At 47.1% G+C, this 27,098-nt stretch overlaps 1 protein-coding gene across 2 annotated transcripts; it reads left to right on the top strand.

Annotated features, from left to right (window-relative positions):
* The first annotated feature begins 367 nt into the window (after positions 1-367).
* Positions 368-15,634, top strand: DHODH (dihydroorotate dehydrogenase (quinone)). 2 transcript variants are annotated; one of them, XM_068992184.1, is made up of 9 exons: positions 394-414; positions 2,494-2,706; positions 4,629-4,828; positions 7,250-7,332; positions 9,752-9,939; positions 10,530-10,643; positions 11,941-12,094; positions 12,270-12,429; positions 12,925-15,634. In XM_068992184.1, exons 1-9 carry the CDS (start codon positions 394-396, stop codon positions 12,977-12,979), a joined length of 1,188 nt encoding a protein of 395 aa, XP_068848285.1. In that variant the 3' UTR covers positions 12,980-15,634. The 2 variants fall into 2 exon arrangements, with proteins under 2 accessions (XP_068848286.1, XP_068848285.1); XM_068992185.1 differs by lacking the exon at positions 2,494-2,706 and having other exon boundaries at positions 368-414.
* The last annotated feature ends 11,464 nt before the right edge of the window (positions 15,635-27,098 follow it).

The raw sequence follows: 27,098 nt of genomic DNA, 5'->3' as shown, positions 1-27,098 counted from the left end.
TATACATTTTCAACCCACGCTTTATCTAAAGCACACACACTCTTATCAATAAAATGTTTAACTTGAACGATCAAAAACTTGGTGAGAGTTGCTTAGAATCTAAGACTCAACATACAGGGAGTCGTCTCTACGGACTCAGGATGCTGCAAGGCCGTGCAAGTCCTCCCAGCTAGAGCGCGCTGCCCCGCAGCAAAGACTCGGGGAGGCAAGCGGGCGGAAGAGGCGTGTACACCGCGAATGCGCCCGCGCATGAACGTTCAATCAGACTCTCCGGGCGGAGCGGAGCCTTCCCCTCCGCGGGCAGGGGAGGCGCCCGGAGGGGCGGGGATTAGAGGACATCTCCACCTCCTCCAATGGAAACGAGTCGGAGGCGGGCCCAGTGGCGGCAGGAGCATGGCGTGGAGGCAGCTCAAAGTGAGTACAGCTGGCGCTGCTAATGTGGCAGCGTGGAAAATCACAGGCGGGAAGCCGGGCGAGGTGTGGACGGGAGGCGGCTCCGAGAGCGTGGGCCTCTTAGAGTGTGTAGCTTTGCAGACGCCTGCTGATGGTCATGCGCGTGCATTTACACACGTACTTGGCCATTGTGTAAATGGTACGTGTAAACAGTGTAGATCTATGTAAGAGCACGTGGGCTTTTTATTGAACTAAGCACAGGAACGCTTAGTGAACACAGGACCGCCTAGCACTGTGTGCAGGATCCAACCTGGAATGAAATGACAGTAAAACATAGTGCCAGCCTTTTCAGATAAACTTCTAGGGCAGGGTTTTTGTAACGGCACTCACATATCTGTGGATCCACGCAAGGGGCGTTCCTACAATCTCCTGGAGGAGGCTAGAAGTGTAGACAATACTAGATCTATGGTGATGGCTAGGAGTGACCCTTAAAGGCAAAGCTGAGCAGGTCACCTCCTTGTTTAGGGAACCAAACTCAAAACTATTCTGGCCAGGACCCCTGCCTGCCTCCCCAGCTTATTTTTAAGCCACACTTTTCCTCACTCCTTGATTCCAGACAAACCTTTCCCCTTCCCCCATTACTTGGGTGCATCTCATTCTCCTTTGCTGCCTAGAGTGTAGAGGGCCTTTACCCTCGTCCCCGCCCTGGCGCCTAGCTAACTTCTATTTATTCTTTGAATATCAGCTTTAAGACACTTCCTCGAGGAAGGCTTTCTCTACCTCTGAGATTAGGTTAGGCTCTCCCATCACTTTTCTCTTCAGAGCACTGTTGTATGTTTGCATGACCATTGATTTCTCTCTCCTCCTGAGGTTGTACTCCTTATGAAGGCAGGGACTTGAGCCTGGAATCCCTCGTTGAGTGCACAGCCACTATGGGGTGAATGAGTGAGTGCCCCAGCACCTGGCAGTGATAAGTAAAGTGTCATGAGCATGTTTGGGCTTGGTGCAAGAAGGCGTGATGCTGGATGTAAAAACAGAGCTGTGGTTGCCAAGGGGTAGGAGAGGCGGAAGAGGGAAGGGTTGGGGATTGGGTCTTGACAGATGAAGCTATTACATACAGGATGGCTAAACAGCAAGGTCCTGCTGTGTAGCGCAGGGAGCTGTATTCAATATCCAGTGATAATGGATCCCATGACCCATTTTCCATAATGGAAAAATATGGAAAAGTATATGTATGTATAACCGAATCACTTTGCTATACAGCAAAAGTTAAGACATTATAAATCAACTATACTTCAATAAAATTTAAAAAAAAAAACCTGAGAAAAAAAATTTTTTTGCAACCCTCTTGCATCCTGAAGTGGAATTTATGTATAATGCAATCTTTATATATATAATTTAAAAGGTCAACATAATGTCCTAATTGGAATATAAAGGAGAAACAAATTTATAATAATATGTATTTTGACCCATAAATATTAGGGCATGAGTCATCTAGGTAGTGAGTCAGGTGTGTAAGCCTCTACTTAGAAATTCTAGTGCCACAGGAATGTCTTCTGAGATGATGAGTTATTCTTATTAATGTTCTGTGCTAAACAGTATGGTCAGCCCTCAATCAACAAGGTAATTGCATTCCTGGAAAGTCAGTGCAGATGAAAACCACACAGGATTGTGTTTATGTGGGGAAATAGTCTGTGGTTCTAGGCTCAGGTAGTATGAACAGATATCTGTACCTAGTGACTGTCAGTAGGATTTTCAAAAGTCGTAGAGGCACTTCTGACTTTACTGATGCACACTCACTAAATCTATTAGCAGTCTCCTCCAATTTTCGCTGCATGCCGCAGGGGTACTCCCCCTCTTGAAACCCCTGGCCTGGAGTCCTTTGGGGCAGAGGAGTGAGTGTCTGCAGAAATGCAGATACAGCCTCTGCCGGTAGAGGCCAATATGTGAGCAGGAACGAAGGAGACCAGCATTAGCAGAAGGCTAGGAATGTGGCTGAATGTAAAGGCCATTATGTTCCCTGTGAGCCTGTAAAGTGTGAAGGGTTTAGAGATGGTGCCTCAGCCTGGCCTTGAGGGGATCCCACTGGCTTTTTTCTAGAAGCGGGCCCAGGATGCCATGGTGATCCTGGGGGGTGGAGGACTTCTCTTTGCCTGCTACTTGACGGCCACAGGGGATGAGCACTTCTATGCTGAACTCTTGATGCCGGCTCTGCAGCGGCTGCTGGACCCCGAGACAGCCCACAGGCTGGCTGTTCGCTTCACCTCCCTGGGGCTCCTTCCTCGCACCGCGTTTCAAGACTCTGACATGCTGGTAGGTGCTCCTATAACCCCTTGTGCGACAGACACAAAGGTCAAGGTCAAAGTCTCCTAATTTATTCAGCTGGGGCTGATCCTTTTGAAAACCAGAATCTCAAGTTAGCCCCCAAACTGTCATCCCCATCTATAGGTCAGGAACACCGAGGTGCAGAGGAGTTAAGTGACTTACCCAAGGGCACGAGGCCAGGAAGTGGCTGAGCCAGGATCCACACCCGTGGAGTCTGGCTCAGCCTCCTTCCCCTTAGCCACCATCCCTGCCTCACCAAGGTGTCAGGTAGCTGAGTCCCCTCTGCTGAAAAGGGAAGCATGCCAACATCGCTAGCATCTAATGTGATGTAGGGATGTCTAGCCAAACCCTTTGAGGAGAGCATCCCGCTCCTGCCCCAGCCTCATTCCTTCCTGCATCTAATCACGGGCACCACTGTGTTCCCTTACTCTTCTGTGTGCTGGGGTTTCTGCAGCAAACAAAGTGGGAGAATCCACATCCGCCTAGAATCTACATCCTCATGTAAGCCCTGACAGTTTCCATTGAAGAGACTCATACCAAGTGGGGGACATTTGGATAATGTGAATGTGAAGAAAACACCAAGAAGCCCCCAGACCTCTCTGGAGTAGAGTCACTATTGTTGGTCAAAGCGGCCTTCCCTACATTTTCCCTTTGCGTCTTAGTTTCTCTTTTACTTCTCATCCTGCAGCTTTGAGAAGATGTGTGTGTCACCATTTTTCAGAAAAGTGAAAATTTTCTTTGGATTCCTTTTAGTTAGAGAAAACAGGTTACTAATGTAGCTTTTTCATAGCAAAGCCAAGTGGCATAGAGAGAACTTTGGAAAAGCCAGGGAGACCTGTACGCAGTGCTCTGGACTGGTGCCAGCCCCATCTGACCATCATCTCTGGGCTTTGAGGACTGAGGGCTGCCTGGGGGGCCTGTCGTGCAGCTAGGGTCAAGAGCCCTCCTGGAGCGCGGCCCCCAGTGTGGCCCCCTGCCTCCTAGTCCCTGAGGAACCACGTGCACACACTCACCTCCATCTGTTCTTCCCCCTTTTTGGAGCAGGCCTTTCTTCTTTTTGCTTCTGGGACCTGATGCTGTCAGCCTGGACCCTTGCTAGTCCCGGCAAAGACTTTCCTGCAACATCAGCTGACAGAGACAACCCCGTTGGCAACTGCTGGTTTTATGATAGGCTGATCCCTTTCCCACCTTTTAACGTATCTGTCTTGCTACTAGATTTGTTGGCTCCCATCAGGGTGAGAATCCTGAATCACTCAGGAGTCGGACCTGACCTGACAAATCATTCTCATTCTGATGAACAATCAGGAATCCAGCCCACATCTGCCAGGGAAGAACCTGGTCCTCCCAGCCTGGATCTGGGGCCCAGCAATCAGAGCTGCCCAGCTGAGGACAGGAGTCGTGGGGGCTCTGCTGGGCCTTCGTGTCGCCTGGCTGAGGAGGAGGGACACAGCGGAGGCTGACTTACTAAGATGATGAAAGGATCTTGCTGCCTGTTTCAGAACAGCACCCACTAGGGGCTGAAACCAATGAGCCACTCTCTCCCACCAAGGATAGTGGATAAGAAGGTGCAGTCCTTAACTGTGATTAGAAAAGGCAGCACCTGTCTCCTGTTCAACCCATGGTGGGAACGCTGTTTGTCTCCTCGGTGATGATGAAGCCTGATGGTTCTCGAACTCTGGCTGGCATCAGAATCAGCTGGAGAGCTCTGATAAAGATCAATTCCCTCGAAGTTCCATTCTGCCCCCCACTCCACTCCCCCCTGGACAAAGATTGATTCCTTAGTCCAGGGGTGGGCCCTGGGACCTGAGGTTTAACAGGCAGGTGATTCTGACATAGGCATGCTGGGGACCACGCTTTGAGGAACACCAGAATGGCTTTTTCTGCCTGTGACTTTCTTTCCTTCTCCCTAGGAAGTGAGAGTCTTCGGCCATAAATTCCGAAATCCAGTGGGAATCGCTGCAGGATTTGACAAGCATGGGGAAGCGGTGGATGGCCTTTACAAGATGGGCTTTGGTTTTGTTGAGATAGGCAGTGTAACCCCAGAACCTCAGGAAGGAAACCCCAGGCCCAGGGTCTTCCGCCTCCCGGAAGACCAAGCTATCATTAACAGGTAGGTGAGCGGCCGTGTGATGTGGACATTTTTCTGTCATTTGGAATGTTCTGGAATCATGTTGAGCATAAAAGCAGGTTTTATGATTTCAGTCTAATGTATATACTTGCTGGGGCTCGGAGGACTACAAAACAGCTACAGTCCACAAGGTCACAAGCAGGAGAACGTGGATATGGATGTTGGCTCACTTGACTTTGGAGTGTGTGCTCTTTCCACATTGTTACTTCCAGGGCCCTTGCCCAGCTCTGTCCAGTAGAAATATTATGGAGTCCTATGTGTAATTTAAAGTATTCTAGTAGCCACAATAAAAATGTGAAAAGAAACAGGTGAAATTAAAATTAACTTTAATAATATATTCTACATTATTTGTAATATTTACGATACTTGTTAATGCTTAATATATACTTTTAATATATAAGCAATGTAAACATGACTGGCTATGTACCTTCTTTTACTTGCACCACGCCTCTGAAGTCCAGCGCGTCATCCTTATAGCATTCTCGCTTTGACTGGCCAGGCTTCACTCTCTGTGGCCGCATGTGGTTAGTGGTTCTTCCACCGGGCAGCACAGCCCCTGCCTTCAGTAACTGGGAAAGGTAACGATCAATATAGACAGCTGCTTTTAGGAAGAGAGATCCTTCTAGATTGTGTAAAGCCCTTCTCTTTGTGACCCCTGGAAAGTTTTCGCTACAGCAAACCCAGAAAGTGGAGAAGTCCCTCCTTTCTGGTAAGAGTATTTGAGAGCCTCCTTGGCGGGGGTGGGGAGGTTTGGGAGGCACCTTTGGGATCATTAAGGGCCTTCTGGGAGGCTGATGTATGGAAGGTTTATTTGGCTGCACATCCTGCTTTATTGTGCTTGTTTCAGGGAAAGTTTCCAGCGTTAGACGTTAAGTTATTGATCTTTCCCCTGTAGGGTGGGATCGATAGCTTCAGAATGGTCAGGTAAAAAATGTTTATGATTCACCTGCCACAAATAACCCTGGGTACCAGGATGACGGGGCCTGGTGGGATCCAGTGTGTGAGAAGTGGCATGAGAGCAGGGCCTGAGCTCCCAGCCCTTGTGTTCCTGGCTCCAGGTGTGCCTGGCCCAGGGTGGGTGCTGAAAGAACAGAGTCAATGAGTACATGTATCTATTAGGTGTTTCTGGCTGCAGAACTTACTTACTGTTTAAGTAGTAATGGGTGTTTGTTGTTATTTTCTCCTCATTATGGGTGTAGTAGGCAGGTCTAGGGTTGGTTGAGCAGTGGGATAGCGTCAGGACTCTGGTCCAACCTCTGTGGGCCTTCGCTTCTTGCAGCCTGAGCAGCAAGCATCTGTCCTCACCTGAGGACATCAGAGAGCAGAAAGGAAAAGGAAGTGTGCGTATGGGGGGAGGCGGGTCTTTTCCCAGAAGCTCCATGGTAGGCAGCACTGTGTGTCTCAGTGACCAAGCCCCGTCACATGCATTTTCACCCTGTATCGGGGAGCTGGTTCCACTGGTGAGGAGGAGGAGGGAGGGGGCGGTCATTAGAGCAGTGCCCCTCTGTGGGCTGGGACGAGATGAGAGACGAGGCCCAGCCTTTGTGGAGTGTCTAGTGGCAGGTGATGGAGAAGACGTTGTCTCTTGTCCTCGAGACGACTGTAACCCGGTAGGGGAACGGCAGCCTTTATGTGCATCCCAAGTCAGGAGAAGATGAGTACAGAGCACTCCAGGCACGCCAGCAGGTGAAGGAGCATCTGGCTTGGGCCAGAAAGAGGGCGACTGGGTGAGAGAAAGCAGGATGGGTTCCAGGAGACGAATTTGTGGGGCGAGGCAGGAGGCGGGAAGATGGGTTATCAGAGTGGTGAGGTCCCACTGCGTGGCAGCAGTGGATGGGAAGGAGGAGGGGCTGGATCCAGACAGGTCTGGGGGCAGCTACGTTGTTGAGCCTGGGCTGTTTACAGTGCTAGTTGGCTGAGTGACTTGTTGGCAAATTGTAATTTTTCCCTCTGTGCTTGATGGTGTTCTGGCAAGTTCTCTAGAACTTCCCGGGGTGTTTAGACTATAGAAGTCTAGGAACTGACTGATTTTTCCTTTTGTTTTTACGTCACAAATATATGGTGAAATGGGCTTCCCAGACTGCATTAGTGGTAAAGAACCTGCCTGCCAATAGAGGAGACAAGAGAGACAAGACGTGGACTTGATCCTGGGTGGGGAAGATCCCAGGAGGAAGGCATGGCAACCCACTCCAGTATTCTTGCCTGGAGAGTTCCAGGGACAGAGGAGCCTGGCAGGCTGTAGTCCAGAGTCACAAAGAATTGAACATGACTGAAGTGACTAGCATGCACGCATGTGGTGAAGTGGTCAAGGAGCCATCTCCACCTCTCTAGTCTTTGCTTTCTGCCTGAGGGCCCTAACTTTGTCCCTCTCTTCTTTGTCCCTTGTGCTCTTCTGTGCTCCAGATACGGATTTAACAGTCATGGACTCTCAGTGGTGGAACACAGGTTACGGGCCAGACAGCAGACGCAGGCCAGGCTCACAGAAGGTAACGGGCACTGCATCAGAGGGCGGTTCCCCAGCTGTTGGAAGGAAACTTGTGGGAGAAAGTCAGCAATGTTCCCAGTGAAGTGAACATGATTGAGCAATAAGAAAAAAAAAAGTGTGGAACTCAGGGCTCCTCTCCCAGAGGAATTTCCCTGGCTCCAGTACAGCATCCAAGCTTTTAACTGAACTTTGCAGTTGAACAAAGATAACACTTAGCTCCTGCTTTGTTATGTAACCTGTGTCACAGTGGGCGACCTGGAAACAAGTAGTGCAGAGGGGCTGCTCTGTGGTCGCACGAGCAGGGCCTGGGCGCCTTCTTCGTACACCCTGCTCTGTTCTCCTTCTCTCCATCATAGAAGTGATGCATGCTAATGATAGACCCGTTAGTAACTGCAGGGAAACACGAAGAACGCTAACGTTGCTCACACTCTTCCCCACTCAGGGATAACTATTTCCAGCACTGGGAAAGTATCCTCCATGACTGGCCTGGAAACACCATGCATTTTCAAAGGCCGCCTTCGAGGTGCTGATGTTCGTTCCTGGGGCTCTCTGCCCTGCTGGCCCTTGGGGTGCACGTAGTGGTCCTGGCACAGAGTCTTCACCGTATCTTCCCAGGAAACTTCTGGGGTTGGGTGAGGCTACGGCCATCTTCCTCTTTCAGCAGGCCCCTCTGGAATGCCTTCCAGAAGTTTAGCCTCGTTAGATGTCCTGGTGGTGAGATGAAAAAAACCTGTGGATATTGGCTTCGTTTCTAGAAGCAAGACTGAAAGTTAGCAGCCTCTGATTTGGGGAGTAGGAAGTGGCCTTGCTTGGAACTCCCTGGCTTTGGTAGACCCAGACCCTGCTCTACGGTAGACCTTGCCACCTGGGGGGCTTGCAGGTCACAACAGCACTGGCATGGTGTGTGATACTCTCTTGCCTGGCCTCCCTTTCCTTCGTTTAATTGCCCACAGTGCCCTTTCTACCACTTTTCTCCTCTGTACTCCTTTGCCTGGCCCCTCAGCCCCAACTCTGGTGCTGACATTTGTTGGGGTGAAGCAGAGTCCCACGGCAGAGCTCTGCACATCGTGTTTAGCGGCAGCTGGAAGCCTTGAAGACAGCTTAATCGCTTGCATCATGCCAATAAACTTGAATTGTGAAAAGCTGTGATGCCCTTTGGGGCTAGAGCAATTCAGCTATTTTTGTCTAAACCCCAAATGTTGTCGCTTGGGGCAAATGACTACTAATGAAAGACCCACTGGCTATATGAAGATGATCTCTTTTAAACCAGTTTGCCTGGTGGAAAAAAATTACAGCTTCCAAACCATCTTAGCTTGATTTGGGAAGCTTGGAGACCCTGTTATATAACTTGTCTAATTGGGTTCCCTCTCCTCCCCTCCACCTATGAAATTAGCTACACGAATCTCATTTACATTCAAGCGGTGATAAAACAGGGACTGCATTTACAGTGTGCGATAGCAGGACCAGGTGGTGGTCTTTGACCCTCTCTGACCTGACACGGTTTGTGAACTAGCTGGATGTCTCAGATCTTCTCTCAGCCAACTGGTGGGAAAAACAGCTGACACCGTGAATATAGTTTATCCTTTGCAGATAAGGTGGTATCCCAGGAGAAATCAAGTACAGACAAGCCCTTGCTTTCACACATAGAAAAATACCTTTTGGAAACACACTGAAAGTCGAAAATACAAGTCAGGTGATAATTCCCTGTATTTTAGAGTAAGGTAACCATATTACCTACTGTGCACGTTGAGACAACACTTTTGGGAGTGGAAGGGACACAGGCACGAATAATTATCGACAGGCTACAGGAGTGTTCAGGGCTGGCCCGGAAGCTCTGGGATGTGCGGTCACCTTAGTTAGAAGGGGAGTCCCTTCTCAGGACGGAAGTCATAAAACCGTTATGCCTCTTCATTTTAGACATGAGAATCGAAAATATTTTCCAGTCTATTTTATATGTATGCTTTAATTTTGCGTTTTCTTCACAACCACACACCCAGTTACTTGACCCAAGTGCAACAAGCAGCCCCTGAGAGTCAGCAGCTGTCCCCGGCAGGCTGTTGACTTGCCTCTTCCCAGCTGTACTGCGGTTACAAGCCCTACCTTTTTCATCACTAGTAGTTGCACTCCTAATGTCTCCATGCCCTATTAAATTTAAAAAAAGAAAAAGGGCGCAAAGCGACAAAGCAGGGAAACGTCCTAGTAGCTGCCCAGCACGGCTGTGCAGACGAAGGTGGAGGGTGGGTTTAGGCCGGCAGGCAGGGCACCATGCGTAGCTCAGGGTTTGTCAGCTGGTGTGGGCAAGGTCACATTTGGAGCTGGAAGGCCTTAGGCTGTTCATGGGCTGCTGGTCAAGGATGGCTTCAAAATATTGTGTGGGAAATGGTGAGTGGGGACAAAATCCTGACCAGTGATATTTACAGATGGGCTGCCGCTGGGAATAAACCTGGGGAAGAATAAGACCTCGGTGGACGCTGCCTCCGACTACGCAGAGGGGGTTCGAGTCCTGGGTCCCTTGGCTGACTACCTGGTAGTGAATGTGTCCAGTCCCAACACGGGTGGGCTGCGGCGCCTTCAGGGAAAGGCCGAACTGCACTGCCTGCTGACCAAGGTGGGTAATTACATGTCCAGGCCCCGCCCCACTAGTTTGAGCTACTGTTCATTTTCTAGGGCCAAGCTTCAGCATCGCTATCTACTATCGAGTTGTCCTTAAGACCTGGACCAGTTAGGACCCCTCACTTCCCTCTAATCCCCTATGTAACACTGATTGTGCTCAGTATTAATCAACTGTTCAGTTATCTATCCCTGCTGTTAATCCGCAGTGTCTATGAGAGCACGGACCACGGCCCTCTCACTTACCACTCTGTTCTAGCATCTGGCACATTAAATGAATGAATGATAGAATGACTTTTCATCAAACAGTACTTGTGATGGTGTTTGCTGTCTCTTTTAGGGACAAAAGTCTAAATAAACCTTAATGTATTAGCCTATGCCAGTGACATTAGGAACTCACTCTCAGGGAGTCCTTGGTTTAAAAGAATGGAAGCAGATCTATCTTGATGGGGTTGTTTGCATAACTGAGAGTGGTGTTTCCAGAGAAGGAGAAAGAGAAACTGCTGGTGCCTTAGTTTGACAGCTGGTGTGAAGACACACTGTGGCTGCAGGCTCAGGGTCCCCATCTCTGGCCCCGTGTTGCTGTAGGTGCTGCAGGAGAGGGATGCCCTGAAGGTGGCCCACAAGCCAGCTGTCCTGGTGAAGATTGCTCCTGACCTCACAGCCCAGGACAAGGAGGATATTGCCAGCGTGGTGAGAGAGGTGAGGGTCAGGGCCTGGGGACACCCTTCACAGCCTGTAGAGGCCACCTGACCAGCTGGGTTAGCCTGGATGGCAGTTTGTGGTATATTAAGGGCTGGTTTGGTCTGTCGTGATTCAGTGTATCACATATAGACATTATTGTTTAGTCACTGAATCATGTCTGACTTTTTGCCACCCCATGGACTGTAGCCTGCCAGGCTCCTCTGTTCATATGTAGGCATACCTCAGAGATATAGGAGGTTCAGTTCTGCCACTGCAATAAAGCAAGTCATGGGAACTTCTTGGTTTCCCAGGACACACAGACTACGTTAGTACAGCCTGTTCAGTGTGCAATAGCATTGCTTCTAAAAAAACAATGTACCTACCTTTTATTTTTTTTTAAGTGATCCTTGCAGATATCTCTGGTAATAGCTCTATTCTTGGAACTGCCCTTCCACTTAAAGTATATTTACTTGTTTATTTACTTACTTTGGCTGTGCTGGGTCTTAGACACCTGGTGCCTTACACCAACTCGGCCATCCTGACATGCTTGTGTCGGGTCTTAGTTGCAGGATCTAGTTCCCTGACCAGGGATTGAACCCAGGCCTCCTGGATTGGGAGCACAGAGTCTTACCCACTAGACCACCAGGGAAGTCCAAAACAATGTATGTCATTGAATTAAAAAATACTTTATAGCTGAAAATATGCTAACCATCATCTGATACTGCAGGGTTGCCACAAACCTTCACCTTGTAAAAAACTCAGTGTCTGTGAAGCACAATGAAGTGAAGTGCCATAAAACGAGATATGCCAGTAAGAAGAAAGTAAATGTTTGGAGCAGTGTTTGAATGGGTCCCTTTCTCCTGCTTCTTCCTCCTCTTCCTCCAGCACGGGCTTTAAGGGTTGTGCATCCTCCAGCCTTGGTCAGAGTGCCGCGTTCTGTCTCCAGTCTAACACCGGGTATCGGTGTCATGGGAGACCAGTGCACACCCAGTCTGAGCCCCGCGGTCCCGCTTCAAGTCCTAGTTCCACCTCTTACTACCTGCAGGCCTTGGCACAGGACACTCTAGACTGAGTTGCTCCAGGGACTAAACCCCATCCTGGCGGAACCATACCGGCAGTTGGTACGTGATGGCTGTTACTGTCGTGTTGAGGCTCATTCTGACGCTTGCCCAGGAAGTATAATGCGCGAGGTCTGGCTCGCTTCTGGGGGCTTGGGTGTGGGCGCCCGGCCCACCGCTGTCTCAGACCTCCAGGGAAGCTTCTCCAAACCCGTCATGCCCTGACCAGGGGGCTCTTTCTCTGTCTCCCTCTGCAGTTGGGCATCGATGGACTGATCGTCACAAACACCACAGTGAGTCGCCCTGCCAGCCTCCAGGGTGCCCTGCGCTCTGAACCAGGAGGGCTGAGCGGGAAGCCCCTCAGGGATTTATCAACGCAAACCATCCGGGAGATGTATGCGCTCACCCAAGGCAAGGACTCCGTGTCTGTATTCAGAGCTCTGTGTGCGCGGGCTCCGGGGCTGTGATGGGACTGGGGTTCCTGAACCTCCACCCTCAGCGGGGGGCTGCGGCCGGAGCCAGACTGAGCTCCTGTTCTCATGTCTCGCCCTCCCTTCCTCACCATGTCCCGTGCTCTTCTCTGCAGGCAGAGTTCCCATCGTCGGAGTTGGCGGTGTCAGCAGCGGGCAGGATGCGCTGGAGAAGATCAGGGCGGGAGCCTCCCTGGTGCAGCTGTACACGGCCCTCACCTACCGGGGCCCGCCCGTGGTGGGCGGGGTCAAGCGGGAGCTGGAAGCCCTTTTGAAGTGAGTGGGGCCACGTGTGGCTTGAACCAGGCAAAATTAATGTGGTTATCAACCAACTCAGAATGACTCAATCAAGGGGATTTCACCTGTCTCTATTCTTCATTCAAAAAGCATCTGAGGGGTACACCCCAAATGCTGGGGGAAATTTCCCTGTTGCTCTTTTGACAAAGGTCGTACAGTGCCAAAGAATTAAAGTTAACTTCCAAGACAGTGGTGTTTATAGGCCTAAGGCATTCTGGCCACAGTCCTGTTAATTCGGTAACACTGGCTTGAGGTCAGGGAACTGTCAGTACTTACAGTGGATTCCCTTCCTGGTCTGAAGACCTGGGGAGATTCCTGGGTGAAGACAGTTCAGAGGGGATGAGGTATGCGTTTGGGATTGCGGGGCAGGCACGGTCCCCGACCAGATGCAGCCTGGTTGAATGTGGGCTTCCAGTAAAAGCCGGGCCTTTCCTTTACCATTCATTTGCTGAAATGGTTTTGTTCTTTTTCCAGGGAGCAGGGTTTCGCCAGAGTCACAGACGCCATTGGGGCAGATCATCGGAGGTGAGGACCGGTTGCGGGGAAGCCTGATCAGGAACTGTCCTGCTAAATCAAGCGAGCCAAGCTGATGGAGAGAGGAGACCACATTCCCAGACCACAAGGGCCCCTCCTCCGACTGGATGTGAAAACTAAGCCTGACGGTCAGCAGAAGCCATGTGAGGCTTTCTTCAGTCACCTGTCAGACAAGAACTGCGTCCTTTATTCTTTCTAGAGACACAGTCCAGGATCCTTAGATATTACAGGGACAGTAGACATTTGGAGGGAAAATCATGGTAAAATAAAGTCATTGAAAAACTGCACTTAAGTTGCAACCCTCTTGCCCAGAAGTTGGAGGTCTTTTCAGGCCTCTGCCCCCCAGGATCTGCCGTCGGATTCCCAGGAGATGGACTCTTTCATCCTATCTTTATTTAAAGTTTTAACTGTATTTTGAAAATGTTTCAAAAGTGAAGTGAAGTCTCTCAGTCGTGTCCAACTCTTTGCGACCCCATGGACTATAGCCTACCAAGCTCTGAGGAGCCTCTCAGTCCATGGAATTTTCCAGGCAAGAGTACTGGAGTGGGTTGCCATTTCCTACTCCAGGGGATCTTCCCAACCCAGGGATTGAACCCGGGTCTCCCGCACTGCAGGCAGACACTTTACTGTCTGAGCCACCAGGGAAGCCGAAAATGTTTCAAATGTAGATTAAAATTGTAAGGATAGGGCTTGTGGACGGCCGTCCTCTCCATGTCTGCACGTGGTCCACCCTCTGTGTGTTTGGGTCCTGACCTCTTCATCGAGGGACCCTGGTCATTCTGGTCGTTTTAACTGCATTACATGTATAAAGGCCCTGTCTCCAAGCCAGGTCACATTCTGAGATACCACAGGTCTGGATTTCATCCTGGCGATCTTGGAGACCCAATTCAGAAGATGGGCTGGTTGTCCCCTTGCTATACAATCTGTGACCCGGTGCTGCTGGGCAGGCAGGCTCTTGAGGTGCCTGAAGATGCTAGACAAGAGGCTCAAGAGGTCTGGTCATTAACTAAAGAGACAGAAACGCTGACCTTTTCATAACCAAAAAGCAGACAGTGATGGGAGGTCGCACGCCTCGGCGGGGAAGTGCTATTGATGTCAGCACGCCTCCACAGCCAACAATGCAGGTTTAGTCACGTCAGCTCAGTGCAGGCTTCATTTTAAATTTATTTCCTGGTAGCTCTGTGGAGGGGCCTGTAGCTACCATAGAGATAATATGTTCTTGTCTCACCTCAGCCTCATCCCATTCCCTCTGCCAAGAAACCAACAGCCAGTCTCACGCTGCCTTTGATACAAAGGTCTTTTTCCTTTTTCTTAAAAAAAGACTCCTGGAGACTTCCCTGGTGGTACAGAGGATAGGAATCCACATACCAGTGCAGGGGGACATGGGATCAATCCGCAGTCCTGGAAGAGCCCGCCTGCTGCAGAGCAACTAAAACCCACGTGCCACACAACTACTGCAGCCTCTGCACCCCCAAAAAGAGTAGCAGCCTCCTCCCTGCACCCCAGCTAGAGAAAGCCCGAGTGCAGCAACAAAGACCCAGCACAACCAAACATTTTAAAAATAAAAATAGTTAAAAAAATCTTAGTATGACAATAATACCTGTTCATAAATTAGACAGTATAGTCCCCGAATAAGTGTTGTCCACTCCTTCCCTCCTCAAACAATCCCACATTTCAGAGATAACCACAATTAGCTTTTATATACGTCTAGATTTTTCCAGACATTTTTCTTTGTATTTGCAAACACATACCCATAGCTGTTAAACGTTAGTCGCTCAGTCGTGTCTGACTCTTCACGACTCTATGGACTGTAGCCTGCCAGGCTCCTCTGTCCATGGCATTTTCCAGGCAAGAATACTAAAGTGGGTTGCCATTCCCTTCTCCAGGAGATCTTCCTGACCCAGGGATCAAACCTGTGTCTCTTGTGTCTTCTGCATTGACAGGTGGATAGTTTACCACTGCGCCACCTGGGAAGCCCCATCTAATCACAGCAGCCCCCTTATTTATTTAATTTTAAAATCTTTACTAGATAATTACTTACTGAGAGTCTGCTAGGTTCAAAGTTGTATGGATATATGCTTTTTATTTCTGGTGTCTATGTATTTCACCTACACTCATAAACAAAATTTTGGACAGACTAAATGCACAATTTTAGACCGTTTTGTTAAAACTTTAAAATCTTCAAGGGGAGAGGTCATCTATTTTCCCTTTAAAAGCAGAGTTTTCTCTGAGTGGGGGAGGAAGACGTCGGAGACACTCAAAGGACTCAAAGTGCTGCTGCTTGCACCCCCTGCCAATCTCCCATTAGTTGAGAATAACTAGGAAATTAAATCTTATTCTGCAACTTGCTTTTTTCTGAGTACTTCAACGTCCATCCCTTCAGTCTGCCTTGCTCTTTCTGACAGCCCTCCGGGTTTCCGCAGCACAGGTATACCAATATTGGCTTGTGGGTAGACAGGCAGGCTGTTTTGTGTTTCGGTCACAGACAACGTGGCAGGGTGTCTCTTTTTGTGTATCTCTGGGCTCTTCCAGTAGAATTTCTGTAGAAAAGATTCCCAGAAATGGTTATCGCTCAGGCCAAGGTTAGAATGTTGATCGTTACTGCCAGCTTGCCATTGGAGAGCACTGTTCAGTTTATCCTTTCCCACAACTTTGTAAGAGAGGGCCCCTTTCCTCCTAGGCTGCTTCACACTGGGAATTTTCAAGGACTGCTCTGGAATAAACTTGTTCTTTCTCTACTTTCTCATTGAGGATAGCTTTCATTATGTCTCCTCCTTGGTGGAAAGAGAAAAAAGGAACTGTGGGTTTAGCAAGCCACCTTGGGCTGCAGCCAAAGTGCTTGCCACATCATGTCTACGTGTGTGTGTGTGTGTGTGTGTGTGTGTGTGTGTGTGTGTGTATCTGAGAGAAAGAAGAGACTTCAATAAGACCCGCAGGGAAGGTCAGCAGACGGGGTGTAGCTTTCCCTGGGTTCACCCATTCTCACTTGTCTCAGGTGGCCCTGCTGGTCTCTCCTCCGGCTGTGGGCATTCGTGTAAGTTTTGTGTGCCTCAGTCTCCCAGTGTGTAAAATGGGGAGAAAAAGAGACCCATCTCGGAAGGCTGTTCTGAGGATTGAATACTAAGTGCAGTTATGGCTCAGCACATCCTACTCTCCTAATAAATGTTATTTCTAATTGTCACAAAAGCCCTGCAAATAGGTATTACCAGGCCTGTATTCACAGGTAAAATGAAGGTAAAGGGCCTCACAGGACCTCTGAAAAGTAGTATTAGCCTCTTTTCTTCTCCCTCAAGGTCCATCTTCTTTTACAGATAAGATGTCTATGTGCCATCACTTCCCCCCGCAGCCCCCGGCGCACTGTGCAGCATGCGGGATCTTAGTTCACCAGCCAGGGATTGAACCCGTGTTCCCCGCAGCAGAAGTGTAAAATCTTAACTGCTGGACTGCCAGGGAAGTCCTGTCATTACTTGTTATAAAAAAGCATTCCTAGTAACTTGCCCTGGGCACTTGACTGGTCTGAAATGAGGTGGTCGAATGGGGTCTAGTGGTCACAGCTCAGAGCCCTGTAGAGGTGGAGAGCATTCTGTAGGAACCACAGTGCCAGCCAGGGCTGAGCCTGAAGAGCCCACACGCAGCAGCTGAAGCAACCGTCGTTCACTCTCCCACACGGTGTCGGCTTGGGAGTTCAGGAGCACAGGAGCTGGTGGCTCTGGCTCAGGGCCTCCCATGAGGCTGGCCAGGGCCCCAGTCACCGGAGGCTCTGCTGGGGCTGCAGGATCCACTTCTGAAGTGGTTCACTCATGTGGCTCGGGAGCTGTTGCTGGCTGTCGGCACAAAGGGCTACCTGAGTGTCTCCACACCAGGGCATCTGCCTTCTCCCAGAGCAACTGACCTAGTGCAAGGTGGAAGCTACGACGCCTTTTATGACCTAATCTTGGTGGTTCAGGGCTTCCCTGGTGAGTCAGCGGTAAAGAATACACCTGCCAACGCAGGAGATGCGGGTTTGATCCCTGGGCCAGGAAGATCCCCTGGAGAAGGAAATGGCAATCCTCTCCAGTATTCTTGCCTGGAGAATTCCTTGGCCAGAGGAGCTGAGCGGGCTTCAGTCCATGGGCAGAAGAGCCAGACACAATTTAGCGGCTAAACAACAGCAACCTGGGGATCAAACACCATCACTCATGCCACGCTCACTCTTTTCATTAGAAGAGTTGCCAGTTTTAGTAAAACAAGTGAAAACTACAGGGTGTCCAGTTAAATCTGAATTCCAGAGAAACAGTGAATACGCTTCTGGTGTAAATACATCCCATGCAATAATTGGGACTTATAAAAAATTTACTTGTTTGTCTGAAATCCAAATTTAATTGACTGGGGATTGAATCCACCAACTGCAGACCCTCTGAACTGATTGGCTCCACAGTGCAGACAGGAACAGCATTCCTGATTACCATGAGGGAGTCAACTTCACGTGAAAAGACTGGACCAGCCAAACCAAATAGAGAGTTACCCTCCCCCAATTCTTATTATAAGACATTCAGACATAAGAAAAGTTGAAAGAAGAGTGTGACAAATATCCATACCCCCTTCACTTAGACTCCATAATTCTATCTTTTCTGTGCTTTTCTTATCAATCTTTTAACCTATTTATATACTTTGATTTTGACGAACCATTCTTTTTATGATTCAATTTATATAAAACAGAACAGGCAAACCCAAGACGAACTTTTTATTTTTTTACTGTATGATTCCATTTATATAAAATGTCTAGAATAGGCAAACTCAAGAGTCAGAAAGTAATTAGAGGTTGCCAGGGGTGGGCGAGAGGGAAGAATGAGGAGTGGCTGCTAGTGGGTATGGGGTTTCCCTTTGGGGAGATGAAATATTTTGGAGCTAGATGGATGTGATGGGTGTACAACATTGTGAATGTACTTAATGCCACTGGACTGTACATTTTAAATGGTTACTTTTACAATATGCAAATTTTACCTCAATTAAAAAAAAAGAAAAGTCAGCACAGTGTTCTGGGTAAGAACGGAATGCCTGGTTTGGAATCCTGATGGCCATATGCCAGCTGTGTGATCTTGGGCAAGTTGCTTAAGCTCTCTGTGCCTCTGTCTCCTCACCTTAATTTAAGGGTATTAAAAACATTTTTTGTTACAGAGTTATTATCAAGTGTAAAGGAGTTAATATTTGTAAAGCACCTATAGATCCATGTTTCACATACTAAGTACCAAGTAAAGGTTTTTAAAGTAGATCCCTGAGCCCCACAGCCAGCTCCACGCAGGCTGCTCAGACCTGGGTCTTGCCCTCCAGGCCTGCAGTGCTAAGACTCACAGGAGGGTCTCCTAGAGGGGCCCAGTGCCAGGCAGAGGCTGAACAACTCAGCCGGATAGCTGCTCCTCTTTCAGAGATTGATGAACCATTTTGAAGGAAGTGGTAGATGTCAAGACACTTCACTCCTAAGTTCTTTATAACTTCTGTCTGTTAAAAATATGTTCCTCTGAAAACATAACTCTGTGATCTCACCTAAGAAAATTAGCCATGATTTTCTAATATCATCTAACATTCAGTCCATATTCCAGGCTTCCCTATAATCCTAAAAATAACTTCTGGCATCAATCAAGCCTCACCTAGGGGCTTCCCTAGTGGCTCAGTAGTAAAGAATCCACCTGCAATGCAGGAGAAGCAAGTTCAACCCCTGGGTTGGAAAGATCCCCTGGAGTAGGAAATGGCAACCCACTCCAGTGTTCTTGCCTGGAAAATCCCATGGACATAGGAACCTGGTGGGCTGCAGTCCATGCAGTTGCAAAGAGTTGGACATGGATGAGTGACTAAAAAACAATTCCTGCATTATACCTTGTCTCCAACAGAGCCAGCCTTCTCACCATGCTATATATATAAATATAAAGGCTCATCTATATGTCTCATTAGTCTTTTAAAATCTAAAGCAGTCACCTTTGAAGAGATGAGTCTAGTTGTCTTATAAACAGGTCTACATTCTGGATTCCGAGAATACAGGCTATATTTCCTTTAGCCTTTGATCTCTGCTGGAGCTGAGTGTGAATATGTGAGTAAATTCTACTCAGTGAGATGCATGTGAAGGGACTGTGTACAACTTCTGGTAAGTCTGCTGCTGCCCGGAACCTGATATCTGGAGCTTTGGCAGCCTTTTTAGACCTGAGGATCAGGGTCAACCCAGAGGTAAAAGGTGGGAAGAGCTTCATACCAGTTCCGTGTGCTTACTTCCCTGCCTCCTTTATTTGAGAAGATAAAACCTCATGTGCTTAAGTCACTGTTAATTGGGATTTTGCTTTATATTTAGTCAAATTTAATCCAGGTAATACAGAAGGCAGATTGAGACCTACCGTAATCTTGTATTTGCCTGGGAGATACGTTAATTGCTTTCTACTGAGATACATCTCATTCAGTGAGGAGCTCTCATTCGTCCAGGTGCAGCTCCCTGGGGCCAGCGCCGTGTGAGAACATGCTCACACTATCATGTTACCTGTGGAATCTTGGTGGTCAGGGAAATTTTTTGTAAGAAACTTGTGGTTGCAGATGTGGGAAATGAAATTAGTGTAGTAGTAACAGGTAAGAGGACTCTGAAGGACAGGGCCGAGAGGTGTGAGTGTGCAGGGCAGGGTGGGAACACCCCCGGATTGGCACAAAACGGGTGTTTGTGAAATAGCTGGGCAGAAACACCGGGGCCAGGTTCCAAAGGGCAGGGCCTTATGGGGTGGGAGAGGGGGGGATGCAACTGACATACAAACTCCTTGCAATCTTGCCTGACAGGGAGAGGTTTCCTGGGTGTTGAAAACCCCATGTGGCAAGTGTCCCACAGGAAACAGGATCTTACAGCACATGAAGGGCATCTGCCCACACCACTGCCACCCCTGGAGTCAACTGGGTTTGGCTCAGGAACAAAGCTATGTATGGAGGGGCAGAAGGCCTCCCAGGGCAGCACGACCCCCTTCCTGCCCAGGCATGCACAAGCTATAACCGAGGTGCTGCCATTTCAGCCCTTGGTCATCTGAGAAGCTGGGTAGCCTGTTGAGCTTCAACCATCTCTTGGAGGTTGAGTTTGTAGGGTTTCTGGATTTAGTGACATCTTCCTACCTGAGCAGAGCAAAAAGTGCGGCATCCATGTTTTGGATCCTAAAAACTTCACTCTGGTTAGACCAGAATTTCAACTACAGTTGAGACTCTGATACAACCATTAAAAAACAAACACAAGAACCAAACAAATATATGGTTCTATGCGCACATACACACATACACACATGTATGTATACATGTATGTGTGTGTGAATACAGCTGACCCTTATTCATTAGTTCTTTCACTTGCTCATTCTTCTAAGAATCACTTATTGAGATCTTGTCAGTGGTGTTGTGTTTGGAATGACGATAACTGAGTTCTCCACCATCTTTCCAAATCCCAGAAGACACAAATTCAGTTGATCCTTGAACAACGTGGGGGTTGGGGCATTGACTTCTGTTCAGTCCAAAATCCATGTATAACTTTATAGTTCCTGAATTCAACCAACCAGAAATCGTGCAGAACTATCATATGCATTTATTGAAAAATATTTGTGTATAAGTAGATCCATGCAGTTCAAACCCTTGTTCAAGGGTCAACTGTACAAACACAACTGGTCAGAATCCACTGGGTTCTCAACAACAGAGAATGAGCCCAGAGAGAAGGGCCGCCTGGGGGCTTAGTAGGTTATAGCTACACTCATTTCCCTGTGGCTGGGACTAATATTTCATACTATTTTCTGGTACCATAATTAGACAAATTCCTGATTTCTTGCACTGAGTCAAAATCAGGGCCCAATTTTACCACCATTCCTTCTAAAGAGATCTGTCATGGGTCTGGGGTGGATCTGGGATCAACTCTTCCCAGAACCCAGGGGGCACCCAGGGGTGACTGTTCCCAAATGCTTGCCAGGCAGCTTCCCGGTCTGTTTCCTAATGTGTTTTGCTGCCGTGGCCCACGCGGTCTTTTCCCACTTCCCCAATTCTCTGCAGCATCAGGCTTCTCCAGCTTTGGGTACCAGTGCTTTAGGATCTCCTCTGACCTCTCTGCTGGCTGTCACTGCCTGGGTCCTGGTTTTAATGACACACTGGGCTTCCCTGGTGGCTCAGTGGTAAAGAATCCACCTGCCAGTGCAGGAGAGGGTTCAATCCTTGAATCAGGAAGATCCCTTGGAGGAGGAAATGGCAACCCACTCCAGTATTCTTGCTTGGGAAATTCCATGGACAGAGGAGCCTGGTGGGCTGCAGTCCATGGGGTCACAAAAGAGTCAGCAGGACTTAGTGACTAAAAACAATGGGTCTTAACAAGCTTTGATAGCCACTCAGAACTGATGCCCTTACTCTGACTAGCGAGGTTGGCTAGCAAGTTTGTTATCCCTTTCTGGTAAGTAATGCCTTAGTTCAGTAAAGGATTTGTTCCTAATGGACCCTTAAAAGTGACTCTAATTGTGAGAACTCAAGGCTGCTTCTATGAGGAGGCCCTGAAAATCGTGTAGCGTCCCTCATGCAGGGGAGGCAAAACCTTAGAGCGGCCCAGGGCTGCTCTGCCCAGGTTTGAACCATGCCTGCTCTACGCACCAGCTGTGTTACCTTGAGAAAGTTCCATAGCCTCTCTGTGCTCAGGTGTAAAAGCAGGGTTATTAGGTAATAAAAGGCTCATCTGCTTCAGGGTCGTTGAAGAATTAAATGAACAAACACAAAGAAAGCACTCACAGCAGTGCCTGGGACATAAGGAAGGACTCCAACAGTGTTAGCGGTCATTATTACGACACAGGGGCCTGCTCTCTGGAGACACTTGTAGAGCTGGTTCTGCTGACGGCTCGCACGCTTCTGAGGACCCAATCTTTATTACACTTGAACGCTGATGGGACTGGCAGCGTCTAATTATGTTGTGGTAGCCATTTTTCCACCTCTCTGAACTTTTTGAGGGTAGAGGCTGTTCATTACTCATTCAGTTTGGCAAACTGAACTGACTGAGTGGATGAGTAAGAGTGTGTGTGTGTGTGTGTGTGCAAGGCGCTGCTGGGTGTAGTGATTAAGGTGAAAAATATAATGCCAACTTGGCCCCTACCTTGTTGCCAGGAGCCTAGAAGAAGGTCTTGCTTTCTGCCCTGTGGGTGAGGTTGAAGAAACTGAGGAAAATTTACACAAATTCTTCTGAATATAGATTCAAGTTTTACAATTTATCCTAAGATCCTTACACTCTGATCCCTGATCAATTTCATACTAGGGAAGGGAGATTATATTTGAATTCTGTCAAAATCTGGTTGGCTGTCCTTACCAATGGGAAGCTGGTCCAAGGATAATATTTGATTTAGAAGCCTGAAACCTGGAAGTTCCTCATTTATAAAGTGTCAGGGTTGATGCTACTTTCGAGAAGCTTTTTAAAAGATGTGAAATATCTGCATGTGTGTCTGCCAGTGGCCCAGTTTTTGCAAAGAGAATTACTGGCACTAAGGAAGTATTGCTGGGAACTGATGTCCATAATCTGGGGACAGCAGGATTTCGTGGTTCCTGGTCCCCGGTCCCTGAGATAAAGGGAGATAATCTAGAGAGAGGCATAACAGTGGGAATGTCTTTGTTTAATTTTCTTATTGACACAAACTGAAATGCTGAACAACATGTTCTGTTCTGAACTCAACACCCCACTAGTCACTCTGTTCTAGGGTCATGTATACGCCTGGGAAAATCCAACTGTCTCATTGCATGGCTGTCCATGCACTTGCGACTGCAGAGTTTCAACAGTTCTAAGATGCTGATTATTGTTCCATTTTAACTCTTCTGAAATTGAGATGCATCTTGCATTGATTCATTGGATCATGGATAAAGCAAGGGAATTCCAGGAAAACATCTACTTCAGCTTCATTGTCTATGCTAAAGATTTTTGTGGATCACAACAAACTGTGGAAAATTCTTAAAGAAATGGGAGTACCAGACCACCGTAACTGCTTCCTGAGAAACCTGTCTCTATGTGCATCAGGAGGCAACAGCTAGAACTGGACATGGAACAACTGACTGGTTCCAAACTGAGAAAGGAGTACGACAAGGCTGTATATGGTCACCCCACTTATTTAACTTCTATGCAGAGAAATCATGTGAAATGCTGGGCTGGATGAATTACAAGCTAGAATCAAGATTGCTGGGAGAAATATCAACAACCCAGATATGCAGATATACCACTCTAATGGCAGAAACCAAACAGAAACTAAAGAGCCTCTTGATGAAGGTGAAAGAGGAGAGTGAAAAATCTGGCTTTAAATTCAGCATTAAAAGAAACTAAGATCATGGCATCCAGTCTCATCACTTCATGGCAAATAGAAGGGCAAAAAGTGAAAGCAGTTATAGATTTTATTTTCTTGGGCTCCAAAATCACTGTGGACAGTGAGTGCAGCCATGAAATTAAAAGATGCTTGCTCCTCGGAAGGAAAGCTAGGACAAACCTGGAAGCAGAGACATCACTTTCCCAACAAAGGTCAAAGCTATTTTTTTTTCAGTCGTCATGTATGGATGTGAGAGTTGGGCCATAAATGCTGAGTGCCAAAGAATTTATGCTTTCAAATTGTGGTGCTGGAGAAGACTCTTGAGAGTTTCCTGGACAGCCAGTAGATCGAAACAGTCAATCCTGAAGTCAATCAAAACAGTCAATATTAACCCTGAATATTCACTGGAAGGACTGACGCTGAAAAGATGAAGCTCCAATACTTTGGCCTCCTGATGCAAAGAGCCAACCCATTGGAAAAGACCCTGATGCTGGGAAAGTTGAAGGCAAAAGGATAAGGGGGTGGCAGAGGATGAGATGGTTAGATAGCATCACTGACTCAACGGACATGAATTTGAGCAAACTCTTGGAGATAGTGGTGGACAGAGGAGCCTGGCATGCTGCAGTTCATAGGGTTGCAAAGAGTTGGACATGACTGAGCAACAACAAAAATTGGTGGGATCTTAGGCATTTTGTCAGTGTCTAATTCTCAAGAGTTTTTTCTTACAATTCATAACCTATTAAATTAGATGCAATATGACAGTGGTTCCCTAACTTTGCTTGCATTTGGAATCACCTAGTTATCTTTAAAAGATCCTGGTGCCTCCCTACATGCACCATGTAATAGGGATGGGGTACAACTTGGACATCAGGATTTTAAAGTACAGAAAAGTTTGGGAGCCACTGAAATACAGTATTTCTGCCTTATTCAAGCTTTTCTTCAACTCCTAGGTTTCATGAACAGCATCTTTACAGATTCTGCTTATATACTGCACACTCCTCTGTCTCAAGTAATAATGTCTTTTCAACTCCAGCCACTAATCATCCATTATACTCCAGGAGACTGTCAGCTCCAGGAGGGCAGGGGTTTTGTGTGATTTCTTCTCTGTTATGTCCTCAGCACCAAGGACACTGAGGCACATTGTAGACATCTGATAAATATTAGATGAATGAACATTCCTCCTTTTATATTTGGTGCCCTAATAAACTCATTTCTCAGGCAATTTGTAGCAGAAGTGTTATACATTCAGGTGATTTCCAAATTGGGTCCTCTGCTTCATCTTTCAGACCCCAGTTTTCACATAATGTTCATTTCAAATCTTGAGCTTAATGTTTTCTCTTTCCACACACACCCCTCACAATTTCAGTCCCAGGCTCTCCATGTCCATCCACTTGAGACCCTGAGTCTCAAGGTTATAATCCTGAATCATTTTCAAGCCTTGATAATTATTTGCCTTTAATGTAATAATAGAATTGGTTTCATCTGCTATTGTGCTATTTGTTTTACAGTTAATCCTTAAGTTCTTTCCTCTTTATTTCTCCTTTCCTGCTCTTTTTTTAAGTACTCAGTTTTCAAAAAACATCTTCTATTACTTTTATATATTCTTGTATTATTTTTCTAGTGTTACCCTCAAAATTTCAAGGTATGGTGGTTCAGATGGTAAAGAATCTGCCTGCAGTGCAGGAGATGTGGGTTCTATCCTTGAGTAAGGAATATACCCTGAAGAAGGGAATGGCTACCTACTCCAGTATTCTTGCCTGGAGAATTCCATGGACAGAGAAGCCTAGTGGGCTACAGTCCATGGAGTCACAAAGAGTTGGACATGACTGAGCAACTAAGAACAATTCCAATTGAAAGGCAAAGAATATCAGAATTGATTAAAAAATCAAATACCAATTATATGGTAACTAGAAAATATATATAGCACAAAAACACTAACCAAAAGAAAGCTGGTGTGCCTGAGTAACAGGAGACAAAGAGACTACATGGCAAGAAGAATTGCTAGATAAACAGGACATTTCATAGTGACAAAGAGTCAACTTAAAAGGAAGACATAACAAACCTAAATTTGTATGCACTTAATAACAGAACTTTTAGTTCGCTGATTCCTAAAATGTCGATGTTCACTCTTGCCATCTCCTGTTTGACCACTTTCAATTTGCCTTGATTCATGGACCTAACATTCCAGGTTCCTATGCAATATTGCTCTTTACAGCATCACACTTCACTTCCATCACCCGTCACATCCACAACTGGGTGTTGTTTTTGCTTTGGCTCTATCTCTTCATTCTTTTTGGAGTTATTTCTCCACTGTTCTCCAGTAGCATATTGGGCACCTACCGAGCTGGGGAATTTCATCTTTCAGTGTCATCTTTTTGCCTTTTCATACTGTTCATGGGGTTCTCAAGGGAAGAATCTTGAAGTGGTTTGCCATTCCCTTCTCCAGTGGACCACATTTTGTCAGAACTCTCTGCCATGACCTGTCTGTCTTGGCATGGCTCATAGTTTCATTGAACGAGACAAGGCTGTGGTCCACATGATCAGTTTGGTTAGTTTTCTGTGATTGTGGATTTCATTCTGTCTGTCCCCTGATGGATAAGGATAAGAGGCTTATGGAAGCTTCCTGATGGGAGAGACTGACTGAGGGGGAAACAGTCTTGTTCTGATGGGCGGGGCCATGCTCAGTAAATCTTTAATTCAATTTTCTGTTGATGGGTGGGGCTGTGTTCCCTCCCTGTAGCTTGACTGAGGCCAAACTATGGTGGAGGTAATGAAGATAATGGTGACCTCCTTCAAAAGGTCCCATGCATGCGCTGCTACACTCAGTGCCTCTGACCCTGCAGCAGGCCACCACTGACCCATGCCTCCGCTGGAGACTCCTGGACACTCGTGGGCATGTCTGGGTCAGTCTCTTGTGGGGTCACTGCTCCTTTCTCCTGGGTCCTGGTGCACACAGGGTTTTGTTTGTGCCCTCCAAGAGTCTCCAAAGGATCATAAGAGACTACTATCAGCAACTATATGCCAAAAAAAAAAAAGGACAACTTGGAAGAAATGGACAAATTCTTACAAAAGTATAACCTTCCAAAACTGAACCAGGAAAAAATAGAAGATCTTAACAGACCCATTGCAAGCACAGAAATCGAAACTGTAATCAGAAATATTCCAACAAACAAAATCCTAGATGGCTTCACAGGTGAATTCTACCAAAAATTTAGAGAAGAGCTAACACCTATCCTACTCAAACTCTTCCAGAAAATTGCAGAGGAAGGTAAACTGCCAATTTCATTCTATGAGACCACCATCACCCTAATACCAAAACCAGACAAAGATGCCACCAAAAAAGTGGCCAGTATCACTATAGGCCAATATCACTGATGAACATAGATGCAAAAATTCTCAACAAAATTCTAGCAAACAGAATCCAACAATATATTAAAAAGATCATACATCATGACCAAATGGGCTTATCCCAGGGATGCAAGGATTCTTCAATATTCACAAATCAATGAATGTGATACACCACATTAATAAATTGAAAGATAAAAACTATATGATTATCTCAACAGATGCAGAGAAAGCCTTTGACAAAATTCAACATCTGTTTATGATAAAACCGCCCAAAAAGCAGGCATAGAAGGAACATACCTAAACATAATAAAAGCCACATAACACACAGCAAACATTATCCTCAATGGTGAAAAACTGAAAGCGTTTTCCCTAAAGTCAGGAACAAGACAAGGGTGCCCACTCTCACCACTACTATTCAACATAGTTTTGAAAGTTTTAGCCACAGCAATCAGAGCAGAAAAATAAATAAAAGGA

This window comes from Capricornis sumatraensis, chromosome 20, assembly GCF_032405125.1.
Source record: "Capricornis sumatraensis isolate serow.1 chromosome 20, serow.2, whole genome shotgun sequence".
In the NCBI taxonomy this organism is placed as follows: Eukaryota; Metazoa; Chordata; class Mammalia; order Artiodactyla; family Bovidae; genus Capricornis; species Capricornis sumatraensis.
The sequence above is the reverse complement of the archived record's forward strand: the minus strand, read 5'-3'. Positions and strand labels throughout refer to the sequence as shown.

Bases quoted from the DNA above. Each gene is read 5' to 3' on its own strand.
- DHODH (XM_068992184.1), top strand. From the start codon at position 394: ATGGCGTGGAGGCAGCTCAAA. The intron at 9,940-10,529 runs GTGGGTAATTAC...GTGTTGCTGTAG, and splicing joins TGCACTGCCTGCTGACCAAG to GTGCTGCAGGAGAGGGATGC. The intron at 12,430-12,924 runs GTGAGTGGGGCC...TTCTTTTTCCAG, and splicing joins GAGCTGGAAGCCCTTTTGAA to GGAGCAGGGTTTCGCCAGAG.